This window comes from Vanessa cardui, chromosome Z (assembly GCF_905220365.1).
Source record: "Vanessa cardui chromosome Z, ilVanCard2.1, whole genome shotgun sequence".
Lineage (NCBI taxonomy): Eukaryota > Metazoa > Arthropoda > Insecta > Lepidoptera > Nymphalidae > Vanessa > Vanessa cardui.
In genome coordinates, this window is record NC_061154.1 from 4,428,663 (window position 1) to 4,446,223 (window position 17,561).

A 17,561-nucleotide genomic window follows, 5' to 3' on the forward strand; every position below is an offset into this window, starting at 1 on the left:
TTCTCGATTTCAAGAATTCGTATCAAAAGATTTGTATTATTATCAACGCCACTATTATGATAATGTCTATTCGCAAATGATGAGTCAATAAACAAGACAGTAACAGCCTTTAACTCGTCCTCCCACAGCTGGGCATTAACAACCCCGGTTTGAACCCGTAATCATCGGTAAGACTCACGTTTACCAAGCACAGCACTATCGGGTCTCATTAAGTAATTGCACTATGACACGCATAGAAATAATTAATTATAACAAAAGTGTTTTAAAAGATGAATAAAACGAAACTGAGGCAAGAGGAAGTTAGCGTGTTCAGTTAGAGTGCGCTAAACTTTATTCAGCCGGTGAGTGTGTTCATAACTTAACATTATTATAAACTAAAAGGATGGCTTAATCTTGGAAATGTAAGTTTTCTCTTTATATTTGTATCTAGTCTGAGCACATGTTACGTTTAGCAATATATATTATATTACAAGAGTTGTTAAAGAATTATTTTCGCCCGTCTTGCGATCGTAATTATGTAACGTAATGTAGTCATAAAAATAAAAATGTAATGTTACCAAGACCAAATGAACCATGCGGTAATTGGTAAGTTTTGATACTTATGAGTTAATTTAGTAAGTGATCTGTCAAATTAGTATCAACATTTAATTATGGTTAGTGTACTCTATATTTCAGATGATTAAAATGCGAGTTTTTTATGTTAATGTTATGCGTAATACAGTCTGATTAATATACATACAATACACCGCCCGGTGTTTTTATTAGTGTACCAAAAAAAGGTACATTTGTAATACATTCTATTAAAGCTTATTATTAACTTTGTGTACAAAAAACAAGCTAATCAAACATGCATTCTATTCGCCAACGTTATTTCATATAAAAACAAAAGCGTCAATATCTTTTCTTCAAAAGATCTTTACAATCATGTTGTAAGAAACTTATAAATAATCTTCAATACAACAAGATTTTATAGATGAAAATAGCGTGGAGCTAATATCTGTTGACTTCCACGCAGGATATATTAATTTAAATAATTGTATTTAACTAACATGACTTTGTATTTTTAAATGTTAAAAAAGAGTAACTACTGAGTTTCTTGCCGGTTCTTCTCGGTAGAATCTACTTTCCGAACCGGTGGTAGCTTCATTTAATTGTAAAATGACGATTCTAAAGTGCTTGTAAAAGCCTACTTGAATATAGTTTATTTTGATTTGATTTGATTTGATTTGAAAATATCTGGAGTTTACGCAATAGTGAGCCACGGACAATGGTGACATACCTATATAGACAGACACAGTGGCGGATGGGGACTATGGTGGGGCATCCTCAAACAGTATCGTTTTAAATAGCAGAAGAGTTATTTAGTTATTCGGTAATCTAAAATAAGAGCATGAATAATAGCATTATAACATATAAAAACCATTCAACAAGAGAATCATTAATATTAGGAATTAAAAATACTGTATAAAATTTGACCGCGTGTAATGGTTGCAAGAATGCTAGCAACACTTCCTCGTTGAATAGCAATTTCGATCCTCTTAGCAAATGAACCAACCAGTGGGGGCAATAAGGCGAGGTGTTATACTTTTAATAAAGAATATAAAAATAGATTATCTCTTATAAAACATAACACATATAAAATTATGTCATGGTGCCCACGGATAAACCTGGTACTCCACCATTACACGCGTCTCAGTCAAACAACAATTAATCATAATTACAATCATTAAGATGTGCTCTTCGCGTGCGTGTTATCAGTTGATAAAACAAAAGGCAAATGGAACGCATTGAACATTATAGTGAATCAACAAAATGGAATACAAAATCAAAAGCGAATACTAGTTCCCGGTCGTGCGTAGAGTTTCATTTTTTCCCGTATTTAGTTGCATCACTAATGTTCCGAGTGTTACAACTCCCTGTTAATTTATAATATAAGCATGCACCCCATAAATGTTGTGTAACTTTCTGATGTATCCCGATCATGTTCTGTACTGAGTTTCGAGTCTGTTCTTGCAGACAATTACAGTCTTAGTCTGATTTGAACTAATATTCGAGATGTAAATTAGTTAATAGTTGCTAACGAAAATATAATATACCTACAATTCAGTTATTGAGATAATGGCTCTTAGTTGTGCGAACAAGCGTGATAATACAATTCGAGATATAATTGTCACACTTCTTGGAGACATTTTCAAATACAAAAGTAAAGCTATCAGTACATAGTATAAAACAAAACCGCTTTCTCTGTCCCTATATCCCTATGTATGCTTGAATCTTTAAAACAACGCAACAAATTTTGAAGCGGCTTTTTTAAATAATATAAAACCGATAATTTTAGAAGTTTGTAATGTGATGTCGTAAATAAACAAATTCTGTACTATATTTAGTAGCGTCGGTGCGAAGCTGTTACGGGTCGCTTGTAATAAGACAAATGAATGAATGAAAATTTATAATAATAGACAATATTCTTTGAAATACTTGAACGCCAAATGCGTTAGTCTATTCGATTTCATAAAAATAGTGGGAACGATTTTGAACGTTTTTCGTATTGCTTTAGTATTATGACAATTTTTTCCCACGTAAATTAAAATTTGAATGACTGTCAACGATCGTAGCTGAGGGATGTTTTCCAAATCTCTTTTATTTCGACTATATCATTGAAAAATTAAACTAAACAAATATTAATAAAAAATGACTCTTGTACGGGTAGATCTTTATATCGAATAGTCACACTAATTAATTATTATTTAATTAGACATCCGACCCGGCTTCGCACGGGTAGGTGCAATTCTGATAATAATAAAGAATGTCTAAATGATCACTGTCTCTTTACTATATTATCCATAGATATGTATTATGTACCAAAAACTGCCTCTCGAACTACTCTATCTATTAAAAAAACCCATCAAAATCCGTTGTGTAACTTAAAAGATCTAAGCATACATAGGGACAGACAGTGGTAAGCGACTTTCTTTTATACTATGTAATGACAATGATAATACTATACAACAACAACATCCTGTAAATTCCCACGGCTGGGCTTAAGGCCTCCTCTTCCTTTTGAGGAGAAGGTTTGGAACATATTCCACCACGCTGTTCCAATGCGCATTGGTGGAATACACATGTGGCAGAATTTCTATGAAATTTGTCACATGCAGGTTTCCTCACGATGTTTTCCTTCACCGCTGAGCACGAGATGAATTATTAAGACAAATTAAGCACATGAATCAGCGGTGCTTGCCTGGGTTTGAATCCGCAATCATCGGTTAAGATGCACGCGTTCTAACCACTGGGCCATATCGACTCTGATAAATGATAAAATGATAATACTATAAGCTAGCAAAATTGAACGTTCGTTGTCTTTGCACTGACTCTCAAGTCCGTCTTTATACGAACAAGGAATCGGACTTGTAAACCAATCGGGGCTCTGACTTCTGTGAATGGAGAGGCAACGTCGGATGTATTCGATATCCATTGCACTGTCAGGTGTTACTGAAGTAACATACATTTCATTAGCTAGTTTACCGCCTCGTTCTACTAATATAGAACAAGTTTAGTGGAATTCGAATATTGTGAGACAATTCTCGAGGATTAGCTGATCAGTTACGAGTATCAAGTATCAGTAATTACTTGATGCATACATTCAGTAATTATTGTAGATAATTCAATTAATCTTCTGCTCATTGCCACTTACAATATTACAGAATAAATGTTTCGAAAGCTCCAGACATACATAGAAATGCGTGTCTGGAGAATGATTACAAATGAAATGAAGCACTGTCTAAATTATAAACAAGGCGTGCAATTTATCTCAATGAAGCCTCTGTTAGGTAAGGAAAAATAATTTACGTTATAAAGTGCACCTAAATTATTTCATATGACATCAATGTCCATTAGTTTTCTATGTTGTCTTGGGTCTGGGTGTTTGTTACTTCTGATTTCCATAATACAAGTGCTTCAGCTACTTACATTGGGATCAGAGTAATATATGTGATGTTGTATCATATTTATTTATTTATTTATTAATGTTCTAAAGTTTAAAATAAAACAAGACAACTTAGAATAAGTACTTTTTGATCGAATAATATCTGCAATGATAATTGAAATTTCGATTTTACGTTTTTAAATTACAAACATTAAATTCGATAAAATACATTTAGACCGACCTCTCACACATAATTAAGTTGTTTAAAATACATTTAATCCTTTTAAATAATACGATTATCCTTATTTATTCATTTAATACGTTTAAATTGAATACATATGTAATCAGCGAATCAAATGTAATTATTCACTACTATGATTATATATAATTATAGATGAAAATTCGTTTGTATTTTAATATACTTAATATTATATAATGAATCTAATATGTGTATTCGTACACTTGAAGGTAGAACTTTGTGTAAGTCTGCCTAACTAGGTACCATCCAATCCCAAACAGTATATGGTATTGTGGGGAGGATAATGAGCCACTAATTAAGGGTACAATGTTAATATCGCTATATTTCCCGAGATTGGTGATTTATTTTGATAGGCATGATCAATATTTCTTAATTTAACAGATTTGTGACCGTGCGCCGTCAGATGGTGTATTTATTATTTAAAAAAGGGTACGCATTATAGCGATATACAGTAGACTCGTTATAAAACTTGATATATTATAATTATATATAAGAGGAGAATCAAGCAGTTCCCAGTGTAAACAGAAAATGTATCCGTGAACAAAATTCCATGACCCATTATAATTACATGATACCATTCATTAATAATTAAAATAAACCTATATTATGATAGAATTATGACCAGCCTTGAGGCGAATAATCTTTATTGTAAATAATATGAAAGATAAATTATCTGATTTCAAACGTTCGGCCTGAGGGCACGTAGGGCTTAGCTCGGATTGAGCAAATAAATATTGTTTTAAATAGGCGGTTCCTTTATAGGAAGCGTTAAAGCTTCGTTAACACATAGCTTTGTCTTTATAAAGAATGTATTGAAAACATCGATTTTTTATTGTATTTGTTGTATTTGTTTTATAAAATACAGGCAATCGCCCGCTTGCTCGCATTTTAGGGTGTTGGTTGTCATTTGTCAGGCAAAGAGTACCTTAGTCCTTTTTTGGACATCAAGTTTGTCTGATACCAAATTATATCTAATTCTGTTCAGCGGTTTGGTCATGAAAGAGCGACAGATAGACAGAGTTTCTTCAAATTTATAATATTTATATAGATTAACTGAATCGAAATGGCCCAGTGGTTAGAACGCGTGCATCTTAACCGATGATTGCGGGTTCAAACCCAGGCAAGCACCAATATATATATGTGCTTAATTTGTCTTTATAATTCATCTCTAAGAATAAGTTCTAAGAATAAGAATAACTTTAGCCCAACAGTGGGAATTAACAGGCTGTTGTTGTTGTTGTATATAGATTAACTATCCGTCACACGGATAAAATTACATAAAACTTTTATAGCGAAGGGATAATATAAATATAGGTTTACGTGGGCCCCACCGGTAACGCGCTCAGTCTGCATGACTTTTTCCATCATATTCAACGATCATCGTTATACATCAGCCTTTTACATAAAACTTTAATGAATTATACATCCTTTTCATGAATCAATTCGTCGATGGAGAATCGTATGGATGAAAATCCGTTCAGCAGCTTTTGAGTTCATCGATTGTTTTTAAAGAATCGAATATGAAATCGATTAATTTCAATTGCATAATCTAAATGTATGTATATAGTATGTAATGTATTTAATAACCGTGAAAGTAAACAGTTTTCATGTGTGTATGCTGCTTAATAGATTTTTAAATCGAGCTTAGTAAATCGGGCTTGTTTTTTATGTACAAATCTTCAAAATATTTCATTAAATATGTATTAATTGCTTCCCATACATTGTAAGTATTCTTCATTCATCGAATACAAAATCATAGTTCGATAGAGTAACAGCCTGTAAATTTCCCACTTCTGGGCTAATGTCCTCCTCTCCTATTAAGGAAAGGGCTTGGAAAATATTCCACCACGCTGTTCCAATGCGGGTTGGTAGAATGAACATGTGTCAGAATTTGAATGAAATTAGACACACGCAGGTTTCCTCACGATGTTTTCCTTCACCACCGAGCACGAGATGAATTATAAACACAAATTAAGCACATGTATATATTGGTGCTTGCCGGGGTTTGAACCCGAAATCATCGGTTGAGATGCACGCGTTCTAACCACTGTGCCATATCGGCTCATAGTTCGGTATTCTACAATATTATTATTGTAAAATAATTCCTACGAGTATAAGGTTTGTTACAAATATACGAATAGAAACAAAAACAAGAAACCTTTTATCAAAAACGTCGCCTTACTATCAAGAGCGTGTAAAAGCTTTATTTATTTCGACTTGAAATATATTTATGTCATATAAATAAGTTACGACGTGGAAATCGAAGGAACTCTAGACACGTTGCGTTAAATAAAATGTCGATTCGAGGGAATGTGACAATTTCACATGTTTCCGTTCGGTGGAAAAGGCATACGATTATTAGTTAGATAACGTCTGTCATACGCTGACGAATGTTACATTGTATTACAACTGTGACGAACTGTTCTTTTATCGTATACAAGCAGGAATCTAGTATACAAAATATATTTTACTAAGGCTTGTTTTAGACTTATACATAAAAATGGTTCTAAGATCTGTTTCGGTTCTCAAGCAACTTGGTAGAAATTGTACTGGCGGGCTCAAACCTTCACTCGCTCCTTGAAAACATCTGTATTTTATCTACCACGCTGCTGTAATTCTTATCACCGGTTATAGATTGACATCCAAAACATAAAGGTTCATGATTGTCTTATAAACAAACAAGCGATGAGCGCGTGTTCGAACGCGTGCATCTTAACCGATGATTGCAGGTTCAACCCAGGCAAGCACCACTGAAATTTCATGTGCTTAATTTTGTTTATAATTCATCTCGTGCTCGGCAGTGAAGGCAAACATCGTGATGAAACCCATGTCTATCTAATATTGCACGCATTGGAACAGCGTGGTGGAATATATTCTTAACCTTTTCCTCAAAAGTGAGAGAAGATCTTAGCCCATTTGTAGGAAATTTACAGGCTGTTTATGTTGTTGTTTCTTATAAACACGCGTTAAATTAACATACAAACTTTCAATACGCGGGATCATCTAAGTGATTGGATTTTTTTCTTAATATACATGAATATACAGGTAGAGTCGTCTGAGGAATATTATTTTTATAATACTAGTTGTACGTAAAAGTAATTAATTACAACGATTCTGTGTATTTGAAAATGTTATTATATTATCGTCGAGATATTTAATGTATATTTTACGTCTGTTAGATTGGACTGTTCCCACGTGCATTTATTTGCATATATATAGATAAGTTTTATTTACGTTTTGCTTGTTATTCAGAGTTATGAACGAAAATGTCTCGTAAAATAACGAAATTTTTGTCGTGAACACGATTAAAAATTAAAAAGTATATCATTTGAAATTTGCTCTCTTTATTAGATGCGAAGAATGTAGAGACGCAGTTCATAAAATTGTTATGAGATATACAATGGTTTTTATTTATTTATTATCAGTACACGGTTCCGTCGGCGTCGTTTTGTGTACAATAAATACAAAAAAAAATGTTTAATTAATTAAATTATATCTGATAAAATACTACCATATTACATCTCTATGCTAAGCTTTCTTATATCGATGCATCGAAACATGCTATATGCTTACTAAGATATTGTTATCATTATAACACGTCAGTCTTTTTTTTTATATATTTATAGATAACGAGTCCTTACTTCTAATACAATGGTTGGACTTAATATATATCACTTCCGATTCTCTTAAACAAAACAGTAATTTGATTTTTTATCAAACTTTTGTTTGTGTAACAACAAAATAAAAATATAATTTGATTAATGATTTCGCAAACATTTATGCAAACGAATGTGTGATTTTTAAAAAGACGTTCCATATATCGCAGACGAGCAAAAAATATAATAACTGATTTATATTACAATACAAATCTGATCTGATAATTATTTTAAATGAATTATTATTTTTAGTGAAAACTTTTTAATGATAATTCAAATTACGAACTGTATATTAAACTTATTTAATAAGAAAAATTGATTGAACTTTAGAAGCTTATTTTAATACGCAAAAATAACGTCGAAATTATGCACGAAAAATGATATATTTTTATTTGTATTTATAATACGTCTTGTATTTTGTATCTAATTTATCGAAAATTTTCAATAAGTCAAACAAAACTACACCACCTTCAAGTTTCCGAGATAAGAAAATACAAGTCCAAATCTACACGCCGGTTTTCGATCTAAACTTTTACACACAATTTTCAAACACTGATTTCAAAAATCAAACCTCATCAATTAATCGCAATAAATTGTACCGATAATCGCAATGCCTAAAATTTACTCGTAAAAATCTTTCGCAGCGGCATTCGCACGCATATTAATAACGCAACTTTATAAATAGACGTTAAGAACTCAAGTTTGAATACTTACAAAGTGTGAGCTTCGTCGGGAGTTTTCGGTATCGCCTGGAGGTCTTGGTGGAGGCAACGAACCGAGTTGTGTACGCATTGACACTTTGGAGGGCATTTTTCAGCGTAGGATAGGTAGATGAGAGTTAGGAAGAGGTAAAACTTGAGTAAGTTCGGAGGCCGCATGGTTAGCGGTGGTCGCGTCCGCAGTGCACTGCCGACTGCGAGGGCCGCGATGCGAGTGACTAGCGAGACTGACTCCGCAACGGTCACAAGTCGCCCGAGACCGCCTCTGCGCCGCAAACAGTGACGCCACCACATATTAAATCTAACAAAAGTGTTGCTACATACAATCCTGTCGTCCATTGAAGCTTTTTTCATAAAAAAAAAATATATATATTTTATTGTAATTATTATAATATATTAAATTGATTATAGAACATGATGATTCGCTTAATTTGTTAAACAATAACTGTCTTATTTAATATTATGGATAGATCGCCCAAAACTGCAAAGTTAAACTGGTAAGTTTTCGAGTTATGCATTATTAAGTAACGAGCGAAAACTTGTTAGCTTACGAATTTAATCTTTCACATGCCCGTCGGATGAGTAAATATGTTTTTCATTGTTTAATTTTTAATCAATATAGGTATATAAGCGGCAATGACACTGATTACTGATAAAAACTCTTTCGTTAAAAACTTTGTTACACTTACTCGGAAAAAAATATACTTACCTATTTAATATTTAAAATGTATTTTTATAATTATTAAAGATTGTCATTAAAATTAGATAAATGTCTACATTATATTTCTGATTGTTCCTGATTCCATTACGTAATTTTAAACACTTCAGAAAATTTTCATTGATAAGTAATTTATAATCCATACGCATTATAACTATAATAATACAAGAAGTATTTGTTTTCCAAAGATATTTGAAATATGATTGCTTACAAATGTACTTTCATTGTACAATAGAAAACAATGTGTTTGTCGACTTACATACACATAGAGGGCACACATTGTAAAACTAATTCTAACTCCGATGATTTATATCATAAAACTATACTACAAAATAATTTGTTCATTTCTCTATTTTTATATATCTCTGATTGATTGATTGATAACCTACTCAACGATTAATTGTAAAAAGTCAGGTGTGCTATAATATTCTATAAGAAATCACTTCGTTTTTCATAGGGGAAATACTATTTCAATCCGTATAGTCTTTATATATTTTTATTGATAGAGTTAAAATCACATATCACGGTCTAAGGATCATTTTCGGCTAGTAAATATGTGTAGCGCACGTCACAAGCTATAATCATTGCTATTGTCAGTCATCCTTATTATTTGTGTATCACCAATGACTGCGTCGTTATTCTGTTTCAGCATTTAAAACAAATTCCGAGGTCCCAGGTTCGACGTGACTATCTTATCAGTTCTAATCAGAAACATTACGAGTTGGTTGTTACTACTGATTGATGATAGATCTTTATATTCAAATACTAACTACTGAGTTTCTCGCCGATTCTTCTCGGCAGAATCTACTTTTCGAACCGGTGGTAGCGTCACTTACTATAGTTGTTAAACGATTCAAAAGTGCTTGTAAAAGCCTACTTGAATAAAGTATATTTTGATTTCGAAATGGCATCGTGTAAAATATAAGGGAGGACTTCAGTACAGTTTTTTTTTTACACAAGTGAGGTCAATGGTCATTTATTTCAAGTAATTCTCAGACCGGAGTTAAAAGGTTCGAAGTGTTATACAATAGTGCTTCAGTAAGACCGTAAAACGATTGGTCTTTGGTACTGCGCTATATTTCTCGACGATCGTGACGCTGCGACGTCTTTTTGGGAATGCAGCTGCCTTTGGACACAATACTATCGTACAACAAATGATTGTTTTAGTTTAACCTCAGTTTCATTTACTGCGAAGTTTAATGTCGATATTTCACATATTACAATGAAAAATATAAGGACTAGTATAGGGGTTTAAAAATAAAATAAAATATATATTAAATAAAGAATTAATTGTAGCACTATAAAATTATAAGCACATTTTACAATGTGTCTGTACAATAACCACCCATATTAAAAGATCGATTTTAATATTTCTAGCCCGTCAAATACGCGCACTGTTGAAAAGTATTAACCAAATTTAAACATAATTCAAAAACATGACGTGAAAAATGTAGCTGCTAAAAAAATATGGCTGACCTAAAAAGAATAATAGTGATATCGGATTTTCTATGTAAAATGACATAAAGAGTTTCTATTATTGTTTTATACAATTCTATTTTCGCGTTGGTAATATACCTCTGTTCCACGATAGGACACAATGCTGTAATATCGAATTTCACTTTTCTACGCACACAAAACACAGTACAAACAAAAATTAACTTTAACAGTATAAAGTGACAAACGAGTTCGCTATAAAGTCTTAAATAAATATTATTCGTTATTTACGAATAACAAAAAAGCTTATGTTCTATTAATAAATAACGCATTTAAATCTTTATTAATTCTCAGCTGCTGTCACTCGTGTAACCAAGATAAAAGTCGCTATAAATAGTTTCATTTCCACCCATTAGCCCTATATTGCTTCTGTATTAGATTCGAAGACGATCAATTTAATTGTTGTTAATTTAATAGTATAGTATTTATTCTAAGAGCCTCGTCGAATAAAATATGTTTAAGCTTATATGTGAAAATGGAGCATTTCGTCTGAAGAGATTAAGAGAAATAAACTATAATACAAAAGGTGTTTTCTTTGTATATCAAATAAAAAAGACAGTATAAACGAAATACTATTAGTAGTGTATAGTTTGTAGTTTTTACAGTTTTATACAGTAACTAGTTTTAGTTCATATTTGTTTATATATTTAAGCATTTATTATTATTATTTTCTTATATTAATAAAGTATATAGTGTATTAGCAGTTTGATAGTATTTTGATTTACAAGTTTTCTTTTGATCGTTCTTTGTTTCAATTAATATTTTCATTAATAGATATCTAAGGGATAAGCATGGCTGAGTGGGTTGCTAATCTCTTCGGACGAAACCCTTCATATTATTATCATTAGGATTGAATGTCACGTACAGGTAAGTTCATTTAATGATCAATTACATTCGAGATTGGTCCTTGACATTTGCAGATCTCACGTGAAGATGTTGAGAGCAGCTTGAAACCTCAGAATAAACATAAAAACTACAAATTTAATTACAGAATTTAATTACTATTTTAATTTAACTATTAATAACTTCAAATATCCAATTGTTACTTTTAAACATTTTTACTTCAATCAATTTCGAAGAAAATAATATAAAATTTAAAACATTGTGATTGTAAAATATCATATTATAAAATTGGAGTGTTTGTTTGTTATATTAAAATAGCTCTTTTTACTCAATGTCTATGTATGCATACACGATTACACGGTACATATACCAAAATAACATGTTTTTCAATTTTTGACTGTCTATCTATCTGCTTGTTCTGGCTAATCTCTGCAACGGCTGGGCCGATTTTGACGGGGCTTTCACTGGCAGATGACTGATATAATAAGAAGTAACTTAGGCTACAATAATATTTTTTTTGGTAAATTCAAACGCGTACAAGGTCGCGGGCATAGCTAGTCAAAAACATTTGTCAAACCAAAACAGAACAGACAGAAATCTACGGAAAATAAAGACTATTATGTTTTGAAATTTTCAGCAATTAATTTACAACTAGGATAAGATGAATTGAATGAAGATGAACTTTAGGCTGATATTCGCCAGTATACAATGTTACAATGGCTTTGACAGCAGAAGTCTTAAAAACGTTGGAAAGAATTGACCTTCAGGTGAACGAAAAATAACCATTTCTGTCGTAATCTCTGTTATCTTAAATATATTTTTTTTAGTTTTTAGAATCATAGACATGGATGGAATGATACATATAAATTTATGTCATTAATTATAATTAGCAAATTTGTAATAAATTTTGGTCTTGGCGACCTTTCTTTCTTTTAATATATTGTAATACTGATAAATGGCCCACCTAATCATAAGTGGTCCATCCATCGCTAAAGCACTAACTTATTTCTTGTTAACATGACTCGCTAACCTAAAATAGATTTTGTTTTTTTTTATTGTGCTCTTTAAATTACCATACGATATCCATGTATTTTTTTAAACGGTTTCAGTCAAAATAATATCTTTTGAACACTTATATGAAGCGTATACGTATGTAGTATTCGTTTCCTTTCACGCAACTTCAAAATTATTTCATTAGTTGTCTTAAGTGAGTGTGTTTAATACTGCAAATTCGGTTGGTGTAGTGATACTTGACAGTAATGTAAATCTGCGCAAATGTTTTCCTAGATATTCTACCAGTATTTCCAAGTAATAATTCAAGGTTTGATTTTTCTTTCGCATACCTTTCAGAGATATCGTAATAGAAAAAAATATCCTTGAGAAGTTTTAGAATTTGTCTAATTTCCACTACTCTGTATAATAATGTAAGATTATTAATGAAAGGAAATTCTAGAACAACAGTACACACCGCGTCGTTATAGGTTATATAAATTTAACAAAAAAAGAATAGTGTTGCCATAGTATTATACCAACAAATAAAATTATATAGCTCAAATAACTAAATAGTATAAAGACGTCTTTGCCATTTGGTATTAGAAACTTTTATAAAATGCTGCTAAATCTACCTGCGTATCTACCATTATATCTAGCGTCGACCTCGATTGGATGGCACGGATGCGACGCCGGTGCCGGCGTTGGTGCCGGAGCTCGAAACTGTCCTCGCAGAGATTTCACGAACTGATTTGTTGGGCGGACTGCCTCATTCCCGGCGTCCCTTTTCATCTGTGACTCGGGCGTGGAGCTTACCAGTTAAATGATTTCTTTGTCGAGAGGTGAAAGGGTCTTGCGATGTTAAATGTTTTTCTATTTTATTAAAGCTGATGTTGCTACAACTACTGACTTTAATCCCACAACAGTTTTAGAAATTTTCCTTTATTTCGCTGGAACAGGCAAAAAAATATTTATCTATTTTTGCTTAATATAATCCTTTGTTTATTTTAATATTATTACTAAAAATAATTCAACGAGTCACTAATTTTTTATTTGTTTTTCTTTTTACTTGATTATCAAATATATAGATAGTAATCCGATATAGATAACTACTTTCGCTCTTTTGTATTCCTAGTCACTCATTAACCCTTTACCGCGACGAGCGGTCTGTAAGGACACAATGAAAAGGAGGCAGAGGTGAGCTAAAGTTTGTACGTTGAAGTTTAGTATCACGTAAGGTGTAATGTTTATGTTAACGTGATCGAATTCGGTAAATTGCATCGATTAGAACGACCTTAAAATTCCATGTTAAACATCAACCGAATAAATTAAAAAACAGTATATGCCCATTTTATTCATTTGCCTCTTTGTGCACTTTCTGTACCTTTGAGCTATGAATACTGAATGACCTACTATAGATATTGCATTGAAGCATCATACTGGAATGAGCACCAGAACTTCTTCAAAGAGAGGCCTTCGACTGGCAGTGAACGGGACATCGAAAATGTTTTGAAAAATTGGTACTTTGAGATTATATTTTTGTTTTTCGTTTTAGTACAACGGTCTCTTTATCTATAGCAATTAATTTGGAAAGTTCCTATTGGTCCTCCTACGATATATCCGATCACTTTTCATCGAGACAATATAGTTCTTAACTAATGATTATTCCAGAAAATTATTACATTATAGACAATAGAACATGTGCTTAACGGTAAAAAGAAATATAGAGAGAAAAACCACACAGTAAATTTTATCCAAATTGTGGTACTTCTACAATATAATTAATATCAGCCACTTTGTTGAACGTTCGGTTGAACAAATTTGGATTTGATTTTTCTTTTCTTTCCAACAGAAAGCCTGACGCCAGACAGAAGAATCACTGATATAAAATATTAGTTCCCAAAGTTTTCGAAGTGATGCTACCAATGGTTAATATTTCGGCGCCAGTGTTTTGGCGATGGATGGACCACTTACCATTATGTGGGCCATTTATCAGTATTATAATACATTAAAAGAGAGAAAGGTCGCCAAGACAAAAATTTATTACAAATTAGCTTATAATAAATCATGACATAAATTTACGATACTTTATATTCATTTAAGCTTTAGATAACTACTAAGTAACAACTCAATACAAAACAATTCTCGTTATAACAAGTGGTTGCCGGCTGTATTTCCATCCGCATCAAGTGATATTTTCCCTACTCCTCGAGCATTTCTCTTACTAATTTCATAACATGGCTATAATCTGCTAAGATCGCGGTACAGTAAAATAGTTCCGATATAAATTAAGAAATGATTGGCTGATAAATAATACATGAGGTAAAATGTCAAAATTAAAAAAAAAACCTTAAAAATTATAGTATTATTTATACATCAAACTGCGTTGTTACCCAATTTATTATTTCTTCGTATATTCCGTGTTGACGGCGATTATAAATATTTGAAAAACTTCCCAGTGGAACAGAACTCTCGTACCGGTAAATTAAAAAAAAGTATACGTTGCAGACTTCGGCAGAACATCAGTTTCGTTTCATTCCGATCAGCATCGCCGAGTTGAAATCTTTTTGCTGTAACGATACACGGATCAATTTAGTTGTTAGCTAAAGTTAAATTTTGTTCGATATTTACGACAGTTTCGTATTTTTATAAATATTTAAAGATATCTGAATAAACGTCGCGACAAATCAATACTCTGTGTGTGTGTGTGTGTGTGTGTGTGTGTGTGTGTGTGTGTGTGTGTGTGCGTACGTCACTTTACCATTGATTGTGGCATAAATTGTAAACACAAATTGGACTCAAAAAATGTAAAATACAACACAACCAGAAAGAAAAAATAAAACTTATACACAATTGTGAATGTTTTGCTTAAATTTTACCTTCAGTATTATTATTTATACTTATTTTCGAAATAAAATATTAACATGAAAATGTTAATAGATAACTCAGAATAAGGTCGTATACCATTGTTGCACGTTGATGACAAAAGCCTCCGTTCTCATAAAGAGAGTTTGAAGCGTTTATCACCATGGTGCTCCAATACAGATGTAGACAAAATTGAGAATCAAACTCAACTCAAACTCAAATTGCTTTATTCAATATAGAAGTATTACACTTTCAAAAGATAATCAATAGATAGTCAATTGAAACAGTACCAATCAATTGCACACATGAAAACTGTGCAATATGCGCATGAAATCTTACATATGAACGTATTCTTAATGCTAGGCAAAAAAATACCGGTCGGCTAAATGTCATAAAGCGGTGAGTGAGTAGGTATTTTGTTCAGCTGGAATTGAACCTACAACTCCAAAATCTAGCCAATATACTAATGATCCAACACGACAACATTATAGGATAGTGTATGAACGAAATATTATAAATTTGTGATCCGCCCCGACTCCGCACGGGTGCAATGCTGATACTAAATATACTATAGAATTTGTTTATTTACGACATCACATTAGAAACTTCTAAAATCATCAGTGTTTCTTCACTATATCGTCCATGTATTATATACCAATACCGTCCTCTCGCCACTCTATCTATTAAAAAAAACGCACCAAAATCCGATCTAAGCATACATAGGTTCAAACAGCGGTAAACAACTTTGTTTTATACTATGTAATGATAACAATAGTTTAAAGTATAGAATTGAATTAAATATACATCCGTTGCTGATAATTTTAAAACGCGACTCTATTAAACAAAGATAAAAATAATTATATTATTTAACCGATCATTATAAATAAATGCAGTAAGATAAGATATATCGTAGAGGTCACGTCAATTTTGATATGAACGGTAACCTAGCAACGCTTTTGTTATTTAATACTTTATCTTGAAGTTCACTCCTCTGCTCACAATGAATACAATACAAGCTTGTAAATTCAATTACAACGATACACTTATGTGGGTCAAATAAATCGTTTCAAATAAGACAATTAATGCGCTAAACGATTTACGAGTCAAATCAAAAGATTCAAATCGATAAAATATATTTTACTAGCTGCCCGTCCTGGCTTCGCACATATATATGAGGTTTTTATATTTTTACCTTTTATTTATAAACTATTTGTTGCTTTTTTCCGACATGTTTAACAACTGTCGGTCTATTTCAACTTATTTACATAAAAACCTGAACAAATTATATACCTAAACTTTTCTTATGAATCGCTCTATCTATTAGTGAAAACCCCAAGAAAATCCGTTCAGTAGTTTTGGAGTTCATCGCGAACAAACAGACAGACTCGGCCGGGGGACTTTGTTTCATAATACATAGTCATAATTCAAGTGTTCGATTCAATTGAATGTGACATTCTTTGAAAAAGTTATTTAGTATTTCGCCGCGTTCAGTTTTATAACAGCTCAAGTAACGTTGTCAATTTGATTGACACAGAAATTACCGTGTAATGGGGTCTTCGTGAGTCGATTTAATCTATTGTCAATCATATTCCGTGAATCATTCCTCAATCGATATTAATATTGAAGATGGACTTTTAATGACAACTGTGACTTTGAGGCGAGATGGCCCAGTGGTTATAACGCATGCATCTTAACCGATGATTGCGGGTTCAAACCCAGGTAAGAAAAATCACTGAATATTCAAGCGCTTAATTTATGTTTATAATTCATCTCGTCCTCGACTTTGAAGGAAAACATCATAATTTCATACAAATTCTGGCACATGTGTATTCCACCAATCCGAATTGGAACAGCATGGTGGAATATGTTCGAAACCTCCTCAAAGGGAGAGGACCTTAGCCCAGCAGTGAGAAATTTACAGGCTGTAGTTGTGACTTTAGTATATGTAATATATACTGACAGAGACTGTACTGAGACTATATGTACTGACAGATTATTTGTATTCAGTTATATTATCAATCTGATATTAGAATATATAAGGTCGATTTGAAAATTCTTCTACCGTTAAGTAGTTTTAACGGAGAAAGGTAAC

General features: G+C 32.2%; 1 protein-coding gene across 1 annotated transcript in view; it reads right to left on the minus strand.

Annotated features, from left to right (window-relative positions):
- Positions 1 to 8,797, minus strand: part of LOC124542907 (peroxidasin) — a 72,467-nt gene extending 63,670 nt beyond the window's left edge. Inside the window, exon 1 of the mRNA XM_047120832.1 lies at positions 8,555 to 8,797. Coding sequence (XP_046976788.1) covers positions 8,555 to 8,718 — 164 coding nt within the window. The 5' untranslated portion in view covers positions 8,719 to 8,797. The remainder of the gene's footprint in view (positions 1 to 8,554) is intronic.
- Between the last annotated feature and the right edge of the window lie 8,764 nt (positions 8,798 to 17,561).